The 12555-nt window shown below is 44.3% G+C and overlaps 1 protein-coding gene across 1 annotated transcript; it reads right to left on the bottom strand.

The window, feature by feature from the left end:
• Positions 1-3118: 3118 nt before the first annotated feature.
• On the bottom strand, positions 3119-3681 carry LOC136404456 (thymosin beta-4-like). Its single transcript, XM_066383762.1, has one exon. The coding sequence runs from the start codon at positions 3641-3643 to the stop codon at positions 3509-3511; it is 135 nt and encodes a 44-aa protein (XP_066239859.1). The 5' UTR covers positions 3644-3681; the 3' UTR covers positions 3119-3508.
• Positions 3682-12555: the final 8874 nt, after the last annotated feature.

Below are 12555 nucleotides of genomic sequence, written 5' to 3'. Positions count from 1 at the left end.
GGTCTTAAACTGAGCAGGAGAAAGTAAACATGAGCAAGATCTGAACAGAGGCCCCTGGCAGGATGCAACCCGGACAGCTGGTGCATTTTTTAATTCATTTTTTTGTGTGTAAATACTCATTCTAAAAGAAATGGAAATTATTGTGTTCCTCTGAATGTAACATTTGCATGTGTTATTTGCTATAGATGTGTTTGCAGTTATAGTATAAGTTTCTAAGAGTTCAAACTGCTTTGAATCATAGTATGCCAGAATGTCGTAGACAGAAAAAGTACAGTAGTTTCATTAAATACTAACTCATATATTGGGGAGGTTTTAGGTGGTGTTGAGACAAGTATGGAAATGATAAGTGGGGAAACCTTTTATTTAAAAAAAATACACAATTACCTGACTGGTAGTTGTGCAGTGGATACAGTGTCGACTTGGGATATTGAAGTCCCAGATTTGAAACCCTGAGGTTGCCAGCTTGAATGCAGGCTCGCCAGCTTGAGCTTGAGCATGGGGTCACTGGCACAGCTGGAGCCCCCACCCCCAACATCAAAGAATGTATGAGAAGCAATCAATGAACAACTAAAGTGCTGCACCTACGAGTTGATGCTCTTCATCTCTCGCCTTTCTCCCTTCCTCTCTCTAAAAACTAAATAAAAATAAAAACAATACACAGTCAATTGAAAGAGCATACGATTAAGCACATCAAATGTTTCCAAGTCACTGTTGACAAAGGGATTGTAGAATGTGTTGTCCCAGTCTCTGACATCCTGGTGCTGTGCTCTTGTTTTGTGTTTAGTACACATAACCCAACACATGCACCACTCTACCTGGCTTTTCGGAATTTCACTGAGATAAATTTATTGATAGTGATTGGAGCACGTATTATCTGCTGTTAACAAACCTATACAAAGCTGCTGGAAACATTCACCTACTTTTGATGTGTTTTCATCAGTGCAGAGTGTCTGCGATATGCAGGAACCCAGGCCTGCAGACAAAAAGTGGATGAGTTTGTAGTACTGCACTAATGTATCCCAAGTGTATCCTTACTGTAGATATTAAGCACCTGGATAAAAAGATAGGCAATGCCAGGCCCTATGCAAGTAGAAATGATGAGGACCTCAAGGTTCTTAAAACGAAAGGAGTCGCCTGACCAGTCAGTGGCGCAGTGGATAGAGCGGCGGACTGGGATGCAGAGGACCCAGGTTCAAGACCCCGAGGTCACCAGCTTGAGCACGGGCTCATCTGGTTTGAGCAAAAGCTCACCAGCTTGGACCCAAGGTCGCTGGCTTGAGCAAGGGGTTACTTGATCTGCTGAAGGCCCGTGGTCAAGGCACATATGAGAAAGCAATCAATGAACAACTAAGGTCTTGCAACGAAAAACTGATGATTGATGCTTCTCATCTCTCTCTGTCCCTGTCTATCCCACTCTCTGACTCTCTCTCTGTCCTTGTGGGGGGGGAAAAAAAAGGAAAGGAGTCACTGAAGGCTGGGACAGTCAGAGAGGCTCCAGAGCAGAGGCAGGGCTTGCACAGGGCCTTCCATCCATTCTGAGTACTCAGTAAGCATCCATTGTATACGAGGCACAGGCCAGGTTTGGACACGCAGCAGTGAGCAAGCAAAGCAGCCATATTGCATTAATATAGAGTTACCGTGTGTGAAAGAAGGGAGGCCAAAAGCAAGCCAGCATGTGGACCCATGGTGACAGAGGGGAAGAGCAGCACTAGCAGATGCTTGAGAGTTTAGGCAGCATCGCTGCTGTTTCCATCAGGGAGCTACAGACATGTGGAAGAGACCCAGACCCAAGTTTTACGAAGGTCTATTGTTTCATCTATTCTAGGAGATGTGTACTGAGCATCTGATACATGGCAGACACAGGTGCGGGAAGAGAGCAGAGCACCTGCCTCCAGGTGCTTATCTGGCTGAAGGGAATAAATATACAGTGCGTACTGTAAGGTGGTGTGAGAGGACCAGAGAGAAGAATGCCCATGAATGAGGAGAGGGGAGCATTTAACCAGGGAGCGTTTCAGGGGCTTGCTATATACTGGATTCTGTATTAACTGAAATGGGAAATTACTGAGTACCTAATTTAACTTTTAAAAAGATGAACCTGGCCCTGGCTGGTTGGATCAGTGGCAAAGCCAACTGACATATGGGTGTCCCAGGTTAGATTTCAGGTCAGGGCACACAGGAGAGGTACCCATCTGCTTCTCTACCCCTCCCCCTCTTGCGTCTCTCTCTCTCTCTCTCTCTCTCTCTCTTTCTCTCTTCCCCTTCTGCAGTCATGGCTCAATTGGAGTGAGTTGGTCCCCGGGCACTGTGGATGGCTCCTTGGCCTCTGCCTCAGGTGCTAAGAAGAGCTCGGTTGCTGAGCAATGGAGCAATGCCCCAGATGGGCAGAGCTTCACCCCCAGTGAGCTTGCCAGGTGGATTCCAGTGTGGGCTCACGTGAGAGTCTGTCTCTCTGTCTCTCCTCCTCTCACTGAATAAAAATAAATAAATAAAAAGATGAACCTGTTTGCTGTTGGGGACAAAATGGAAAAAGGCAGACCATTTGTGTCTCTTGTGATGACTCAGGTGACAGAAAAGGGTAGCCAGACCCACGGTCCTCAAAGCATATTTCTCATCACATTTAAATAATTGCAATGAATGTAATTTCTCAAATATTATAAATATTGACTCTGAAAAAAAAAATGACATCATTCCTTAAATTTATCAAATGGAGCCATTGTGATTTGAAACCCACTGTCATAAGTTTTATAAACATATAAACAATCTCTTGGTTAACAGTCGGGAGTTCTTTTAAATTCTTTTCTCTTAAACTCATTTCCATTCAAAATCCCCCACAAATTTTCATCTAAATACAAAAAGTGTTTATACTTGAACATAATTTATTGATGACTCTCTTATTTATCCCTGGAGAGAGAGATAGGGAGAGAGAAAGAGACAGAATTAATTTGCAGTTTCTTGTGAACATAGTCTTGTGCTAAAAACATTTCCCCTCATTTGAATTAGTATTACAACTACTATTAATACATAATCGATCAAAGCAATATAAATATAATGCAAGTTTTCATTAAGACTAAAAAGTTAAATTATATATACTAGAGGTTTAACTCTTTTTTTCAGGTTTTAAAACTTTTTATTTGCATATTTAAAAATTGTGCATTCCAATAATTAAAATCATTTTAACAAAAAAAATGGCACTCTGATTAAACTGCATTTAACAGCCTGCAGGACACCTTGGACCAGGTTGATTTTTACTCTAGATTTCACTGTCCCACCCAGCTTCTTCCTTCACCAACATGCAGGTTCTTTTCCTTCCCTGCCAGCCAGACAGGCCATGGGATGGGAGAGGCAGGTGCGGCCTTCATTGTCAGTGGTTCTGATGTGAAAAGGGGCAGCACAGTCATTTAAACTGATCCAACCTCTTTGCATCTTACAAAGTTAAACAGCTAAAAGAAGTAAAATAAGAAGGCAATGCTTGTGGAATGTACAGTGCATATTGGCGGCGCGTGCCTCATTACGATTCGCCAGCTTGCTTCTCTTGTTCAATTGTTTCTTTTGAAGGCAGCGGGTTTTTCTCTTGCATTTCTGTCTTCTTCAATTTCGACTTATCGAAGTTCTCAATCTCAGCCATATTGGGTTTGTCAGACATGCTTGCAGAGGAAGCCGAGTGAGGTGCGTGAACAAGAGAGAAGTCCGATCTGCTTAGTGGCTGCCGCTGAGTCTAAAGGTTTATTTCTTAATGTCTGGGATTATTTTCTCCCCAACAGTTAGTTTATATATATACACACACACACACACACACATATATATATTAATATATATATATATATACACACACACACACATTATATATTAATATATATATATATATATATAGAGAGAGAGAGAGAGAGAGATGCCTCAGGTGCTAAGAAGAGCTCGGTTGCTGAGCAATGGAGCAGTGCCCCAGATGGGTGGATATAGATTATATATAGATATATAGTGATGAGGCAGGGTATAGAATCAATATTATTCTTATTCTTTCAAATATGTGTACATATAAATAAGCAGAACTAGAGGAAGTTTTATTACAGAAACCTAACTGTTCTTTGAGCCTCTCTGGTGGCAGGTGCCACATGAGAGCTGAACAGACACAGCAGAGAGCTCTTAGCACAGGGAGATGTTAGAGCAAAGGGAAGAGGTCCTGGTGTTACCAGACTACAACTGGTCTGGAGTTCGGGTCACCCGTTGCTGCAATAGCCAATTAGCAGAGACTGAGTCTGAAGCGGTAATAGACATCTTTAGTCAAAACTGCCAGCAGCCCTGGCCAGTTAGCTCAGTAATAGAGCATCGGCCCGGCATGTGGAAGTCCCGGGTTTGATTCCCGGCGAGGGCACACAGGAGAAGCTCCCATCTGCTTCTCTACCCTTCCCCCTCTCCTTTCTCTCTATCTCTCTCTTCCCCTCCCTCAGCCAAGGCTCCATTGGAGCAAAGTTGGCCCAGGCACTGAGGATGGCTCTGTGGCCTCCGCCTCAGGTTCTAGAATGGCTCTGCTTGCAATAGAGCAATGTCGCAGATGGGCAGAGCATCGCCCTCTAGTGGGAATGCTGGGTATATCCCTGTCGGGCATATGCGGGAGTCTGTCTCTCTGCCTCCCTGCTTCTCACTTTAGAAAAAAAAATACCAAAAAAAAAAAAAAAAAGAAGAAGAAAAGAAAAAGAGATTGCCAGCAACTTGAGAAGACAGGCAGCATATCCTAGCCCAAAGCCTGCCTTACAGTCTCAGTTGCAAGGGTTGATTATATACTTTTTTCATGTGAGGTTAGTACAATGGAGAGCATGCAGTTAGTCATAAAGTAGGATAGCTGGTCCCCAGCATTGTAAGAGTCATCAAGCAGGATGGCGAGTTCCCAAGATCGTAATTTCATCTCCATGGCATTCCAATCCAGTTGCGATCTTTATTGCTTCTTGGGTGCCAGTCATCTCCTCAAGGGTATGGGAGCATCTGGCTTCAGTAGTTCTCCTGCATCCCTGGGTGGGGGTGCTAAAGAAAATCTAGAAAATAGGTTACATGTGGTGAACTAGCAATCATACACACATACACACACACAGACATGTTATTATTTGTATACTATATTGATACCCTATCACTGGTACAACCCAGGCAACCAATTGAGGCACCAGAAAGGTCACACACTAGGCATAAGTGCTACACACCAGGAATAAAGAAAAAAACTAAACTATCTGAGATGAAGCCCTGGCCAGGTAGTTCAGCTGGTTAGTGTCACCCTGGTATACCAGGTTCACTCCCGGGTCAGAGCACATATGTACAAGAGTCAACCAATGGGTGTGGGATGGGTGGAACAACAAATTGATGTTTTTCTCTCTTAAAAAAAAATCAATAAATAGAAAATATTTTGAAGTATTTCAGATGAAGAAATCATTTTATTTGCTGAATGTCAGACTGGATGCAGCTGAAGACAGGATTTTTCACTCAAAGTCACAATACTAGAAACAACCCTCACCAAAATGCAGGAAAAAAATGAGAATGAGAAAAAAAGTTTACATAAAAGAATATTAGAGATAGAGTGTAGATAATCAGTGCTCTAATGTAGGTAAAATTGAGTGTCCACCAGAAGGAAGGGAAAATAAAATGGAGCAGACTATTTAAAGAGAGACTATGTGAGAATTTCATAAACTGATGAGAATACACCAAACTATGATCCCAAAAGTTTAGCAAACGCCAAAGAGGACAAATTCAAAGGAAAACACTCATAGGTATATTGTCATCCCACTGCTGAAAATCAGATATAAAAATAAAAGTCCTTAAAGGAGACAAAGAAACAAACATTACATTCAGAAAAACTTTAATAAAAATTACAGCTGGCTTGTTACCAAAAGCAATGGAAGTCAGAAGATATAAAGTGGAAAAATAAAAATGGAAAGAAAAAAATCTAATAGTAACTTCAAAATATCAGAGTATATCACAATGGAACTAAAACCAGTAATGGTTAAAATAATAACAGAAATGAATCATGATTGCAAAGAAAATATGGATAATGAAAGTGACAACATAGAGATGAAAGATAGTGAGAATCAGGGCACTCCCAAACAGGAAGCAAAAAAGGCAAAGGAAAATGATGGTGACCCAGGATGCAGCACATGGGGCCAGACCCACAGACTTTGAAGTCTGTTGATATAATAGAGCACTGGGCTTCATCATGTCTGTTTCCAGGAGTAACAGTTCCCCCAACAAAATTCATTACTTCAAAAATTGTGATCCCAATTGCAGAGAATCAATTAAAACACACAACGAGGCCCTGGCCGGTTGGCTCAGTGGTAGAGCAGCAGCCCGGCATGTGGAAGTCCCAGGTCTGATTCCCGGCCAGGGCACACAGGAGAAGCGCCCATCTGCTTCTCCATCCCTCCACCTCTCCTTCCTCTCTGTCTCTCTCTTCTCCTCCTGCAGCCAAGGCTCCATTGGAGCAAAGTTGGCCCGGGCGCTAAGGATGGCTCTGTGGCCTCTGCCTCAGGCGCTAGAATGGCTCTGATTGTGGCAGAGCAACGCCGGGGATGGGCAGAGCATCACCCCCCGGTGGGCATGCCGGGTGGATCCCGGTCGGGTGCATGCGAGAGTCTGTCTGACTGCCTCCCCGTTTCCAACTTCGGAAAAATACAAAAACAAAAAAAAAAACCCAAAAAAAAATACAACGAATCAGAGATGCTTCTCAAAACGTTGAAAGAATTATTTTTTAATGGGAAAATTGCCATGTGATGCTGATCAGCCTATTCCAAGAGTAAAGGTTGCCTGTGCTGTTTTGCTTGTATTTGGTGTTCAACAAGAGAGGCATCACTTACACCAGACAGACTTTCAGATCAGTCTCTTTAGAACCCTCGAAAGATCACAAGGTCTCCACAGAGCACGTGAACATGGTTACCTGGGCACAAAAATCACATAAAACACAGCGGGCTCCTTCTCAAAGGGCAGGGAAACAAGCACAATGTGTGCGATTCAATACCGAAGGTGAGTAAATCATAAATGCAGAAAGAAGTTCCCATTTCTTCCAGATATGACATGAAACATTGCTATCAACAATGACACAACGCTCATAATGAGCCACTCTGAGACCACAGCGGATTTCAGAAAAGGCCCTAATAAGAATGCTAAGCTGATGGTCTTTTCTAAAGGATTAATAAAGATCCAAATTTGATCAATCCTGCAAAGACTGAATTATCTCTCTGTTCACGTTATAAAAAGTTCTACCAAATCATTGTCATATCAATGTTTGCATTCAAAAGGTTAGGAAAAAAAGATGACAGAAAGTTAATTAGCAAAATGTTTTATTAATTGTATGAAGTTTGTGGTATTAGCTTTGTAGAATTCACTGTTTGTTGTGATTACTTTCCTTATTCTAATCAACATTCGCCTTTGTATCTAATTTTGTACTTTTTATTTTTTTGGTGGCAGAGAGTCAGAGAGGGACAGATAGGGACAGACAGGCAAGAATAGAGAGAGATGAGAGGCATCTTAGTCTTAGTTGTTCATTGATTGCTTTCTCATATGTGCCTTGACTGGGGGGGGGGGGGCTACAGCAGAGCGAGGGACGGCTTGCTAAACCAGCAACCATGGGGTCATGTCTATGATCCCACACTCAAGCTGGTGAGACGCACTCAAGCCGGATAAGCCTGCGACCTCAGGGTTTGGAACCTGGGTCTTCCATGTCCCAGTCTGACACTATCCACTGCGCCACCGCCTGGTCAGGCTGTACTCTTTCTCTTAACAAGGGTGCTCCAAACTGAATAAGCTTGGGGTGCCCTGTCCCCGAGGCGGACAGTGGGCGTGGGGCAACGGGGAGTCTGGCAGAATGTGGACAGGAAATCGGAGCCCTGGCACCTGGGCACCAGGACCCCTGTCTGGGAGGGCGGGGAACGCGAGGGTGCAATCTACACGGCCCTGGTGGTGAAGTCGGGCTGTAAATTAGCACGTCCCACAGATGGCATACACCTCGACTTCCTCCCAGGGACAACCACACGCCCGGAAATACCCGACCCAGTTACTTCCAAGGAACACGCCCGCTAGTTTTTTTCTCCCAGCACTGCCTGCTGCGCAGGCGCGGACGTGCGCGCTCCCGTGAGGGTCGGGGTGGCAACGAGCAAACGCAGCGACTCCGGCAAACGTGAGAGCACGTGATCGGGAGTCCATGTGATGTCAGCTCCCAGGCTGGAGCCTTGCACGTTGAAAGTAGCTTTGTCAGTCCCAAAACTGGGAAAGGCATGTGTGCTACATCCCAGCGCCTTAAAGCTGTCCATTCATTTCTTCGCCAGCGAACGGAATGGGGCTGTGTCTGCAAGTCTGACACTGAAAGCTGAAAATTGGTGACGTCCTCATTGTAAGCAACTGACAGTATCTTCTCAGAAGCGTGGAAAAGTGCTATTCACATCCCTTCTGTAATCTCACTTCTAAAACGGTTTTGAGGAATAGGCTCTAATACTCCTTTTTAGGGCAACTACCTATGGATGGTGAGGAGCTGGAAAGAAATTTAGTTTCCCCAGCAAAGGCCCATTGCCTGTCGATGTTGTGGTAAAACTGGAGGTATTGTGTAGGGTGTAATGACTGTGGGCTCTGAACATCGGCAGATAACTCAAGGGCTGGAATGAGGGTTTATTCCAACGTGGCCTCGCAGGTCTCCTGCAGAGAAAGGATCAGTGGAGAACGGAACACCACCTTTCCTCAGGCTGCTGATCCCTCTCTCCCCACCAACCAGAATTGGGATTTACCGTTAGCCACTAAAGCAGTGGTTCTCAAAGTGTGCGCCAAGGAGCACTGGTGTGCCCTAGAAGATTTCCAGGTGTGCCCTATGGTATTCCAGAGAAATATGTGCCTGTTGGGGACCAAAAAACCAACAGGGTTTTTGGAGTTTAGATTTTTGGGGGATAGAGGTATGGAGAATTGGCTGTAAGCTGACAGTATGCCCAACCCCCCACCTCATTTGCCTGATTAGGTTGCAAAAGGCTGTTAAACTGTGGTGCTGGATTGTTTACACTACCCCCCATGTTCCCCAGAAAGACTGGAGGCATGTTTCTTCTATCCTTTGGTATAAAGTTAAGATGATATGTATGGTGGGGGTTTTCTGCACTCAACACAATTAAGAGTAAAAAGAGGAATTCTTCAGTGAATTGACGAGGAAATGAGAGTTGCCTTTCAAATATACGCCCAAACATTGAAGAAATCGCTAGGAAACATCAGGCTCATGTTTCTCATAAATACAAGAATGAAAAGACTTAACACATTTGTGCCAGGACCTGCTGAATTTACTAAATCTTACTAAGAATTTATATATACAATATATATAAAAAGATAACTTTTTTTTTTAGATTTTATTTATTCATTTTGAGAGAGAGAAGAGGGGTAGGAGCAGAAAGAATCAACACCTGTATGTGCCCTAACCAGGCAAGCCCGGGGTTTTGAACTGGCAACCTCAGCATTCCAGGTCAATGCTCCATCCACTGTGCCACCGCAGGTCAGGCCATTTATTTATTTTTTAACCCGTTTTTTACAAATTCTAAAAAGCATAACAAAAAATGTAGCATAAAAATATTCTTTAATGTCAGAATAAATTTAATTTGGTCGTATTTTATTTAATTACTATAAAAGCACGCTTGGACTTTATATATTTTTTAATATTTGACTTATTATAACTTATTTCTTAGAAATTTGCATATAGTGTGCCTACAATTATTTGTAAGATTTTAAATGCGCCCCGACTTCAAAAACTTTGAGAACCATTGCACTAAAGCATGGAAGCAGGAGTCACAGCCAGGACAAGTTTAGTGGGTGGAGGGGGAGGAGTCCATGTTGTCGAGCCTGGACCTACTCTCCTTCCTCGTCCCCACAGCTATTTCCGTCCAAGGGTTAAAGAAGCATCATGTGGGTGGATGGAGAAAGACTGATCGGCATCTATAGATTACTTTGTGCATGATTGAGCTATCCCACACTGGAGACCTTTGATGCACTTCCACGTGGAACGTGAGTCTTCTCATATTCTGTACCCACTCAAGAAGTCCATCCATGTGCCTCATTCGCTAGGCTCTTTGACACCAATTCTCCAGTCTGGTTTTATTGAGTCCCATTTTATCAATGCACAGGAGCATTGATAAAATGTGTTGCCCAGAGGGGTTTCTACTGTCTTCTCCCAGGGGCCCTTTTCATCTGTAACTGTATATGTATACCTCAATATATCAGGCTCAGACAATATCTTTTACCCCTGGTGGAGATTCAGGCTCACAGGACAGCCCCATGGGTGCATTTCAAGGAGCCTCATCCCCCCATGGCAACTGCCAGTCTGTCTTGAAGTTCAGCCAGGGCCTGCACTCAGTGCCCTGCTGGGTGTATCACTAATGCTGCAGAAGTCCTGACTAGCTGGCTTTGCCCAGGCCTTCACTTCAGGTCCTCCCTCATTGTCATTCCTCCTTCAGCACCCTTGGCAGTTGTACATCTGGGGTTATAGTTGTCTCCTTTGGTCCTTCCGGGTGTTGTTCATTTGCCCTCCAGACCCATCTCTACTCTTCTCTTCCCAAAAACTAACAGGAAGCCTGAGGGCAAAAGAGTTGAGTGGCTGCATGCAATGGAGGCACCGGCAAGAATCTGAGAGGTGGCGGGAGAAAGAGTGGGGCTCTTCCCAGCTCTCTTCTGCCTGGCCTGGGTCCACACGCTCCACTAAGGAAAGCCTCAGCTACTGTTTGGTGACTACACTGTCAGCTTCAAATGCCACAGGGTCCAGGAACTGCTTTGGTACCCTTGCTCACCCAGTGTTGTGGCTAGTGTTGGGGTGCTTACTGCTCTTGACTACGTTGAACCCTGCTCATAAAGATAGTTCATTTAAATTCCTTGTGGCCATGTCCTTTGAGTGTCCTGGCTGATCCTTAAAGTTTGACTCCTTTCAGTCGGTTTCTTTATCTTGGTGCTTCTGTTGGTTTGAGAGAGACAAGATCTTGCTATCTGCAACGTAAGTTCCATGGACACTTTTTACATGAAAAGATGCAACAGGAACTCAAAGAATTTTTTCCTCAAAGGATTTATATCCAGAATGTTCTTGGGGAAACAGTTTCTATCTTTTTGAAGGTGCAGAGTTTTTCAAGTTATAAAGCTGAACAGCAAGATTTAACACTTTAAGCAGTTTTGTATGAAAGAAATGACACTTGCCCTGCCCCATCGGCCTCTGTAGGAGCCTGCCCTCTTTATGCTCGGCATCAGAGTCAGACAACCTACACCACATGCAGCAGAGTGGCACATAGGGACATGCTGGACACCTAGCCCAGAAGAGACAACTATAATCCCAGATGTCCAGCATCCAAAACCATCCTCTGCTACAAGGTGATCTCTTTTTCAATCCCAACCCATGGGCAGCAGAGCCCACTCAGGCTTAGCCTTTGAACCCTCCCATTCATGTTTTATGTCTGTGTCCTGGTTAAAATATATAAGGCCTACAGCCATGGCTGGTTCCATGGTGTAATGGTTAGTTAGAACTATGGACTCTGAATCTGGCAATCTGAGTTCAAGTGTGTGTTTTCCATACCCTGACTCCCTCCCCACCCCCACCCCCACCCCCACTGAGCAGTAAGATTTCTTAGAACTTAAAGTTTAAGCAGATTGTATGGAAACAATGGCTCCCTCATTTGTCCCCTCCTCCTCCTTCTTTGTTTTCTCCTCTTCCTTTTGTCCCTTCCCCTTCCCCTATGGTCCCCTCTCTCTTGCACTCAGATCAAAGCCCCACAAATAGTATGAGCTTCTATTGTGTAATGGTCAGCACTCTGGGCTCTGAATCTAGTGATCTGACTTCAAGTTTCAGTAGGACACAAATGTCTGTGGCGCTTTTGTCCTCTCCAGGAACTCTGCAAGGAAGTACCCCTATGTCTGGGCATAACCCCCAACATGTTAGGGATTTCCTTACTTCATTCTTTTAATGGTCATTTTTTTCCTTCTTTGGTTTGGCTTTTAAAAAAGGAGACCCAGGCCCTGGCCAGTTAGCTCAGTTGATTAGAGCACTGTCCCAAAACAAGATTGTGGGTTCAATCCCTGGTCAAGGAACACACAGGAAGCAACCAGTGAATGCACAACTAAGCAGAACAAATAATGCTTCTTTCTCTCCTCTCCCTTCCTCTCTAAAATCAACAAAAAAATTAAAAAGAGAAGAAAAAAAAAACCCCAGCTGGTGGCACAGTGGATAGAACATTATCTCAGAGCACTGAGGTCGCAGGCTCGAGCCCCGGCTATGTATGCGAAGCAATCAATGGGTGCACAACTGTGGAACAATGAGTTGATCCTTCTGTCTCTCTCCCTTCCCCACCTCTTTGTCTCAAACATTAATGGAAAAAATAATAAAAATGGTTTTGTTTTTTAAAGGAGATCCAAAGCCTGACCAGGCGGTGGCGCAGTGGATAGAGCGTCGGACTGGGATGCGGAGGACCCGGGTTCGAGACACCGAGGTCGCCAACTTGAGTGTGGGCTCATCTGGTTAGAGCAAAAGCTCACCAGCTTGGACCCAAGGTCGCTGGCTCCAGCAAGGGGTTACTCAGTCTGCTG

This window comes from Saccopteryx leptura, chromosome 4, assembly GCF_036850995.1.
Source record: "Saccopteryx leptura isolate mSacLep1 chromosome 4, mSacLep1_pri_phased_curated, whole genome shotgun sequence".
Classification (NCBI taxonomy): domain Eukaryota; kingdom Metazoa; phylum Chordata; class Mammalia; order Chiroptera; family Emballonuridae; genus Saccopteryx; species Saccopteryx leptura.
Note: the sequence above shows the minus strand (reverse complement) of the source record. Positions and strands in the feature narration are given on the sequence as shown.

Excerpts from the sequence above, each read along its gene's own strand:
- LOC136404456 (XM_066383762.1), bottom strand. The coding sequence starts at position 3,643 with ATGTCTGACAAACCCAATATGGCTGAGATTGAGAACTTCGATAAGTCG.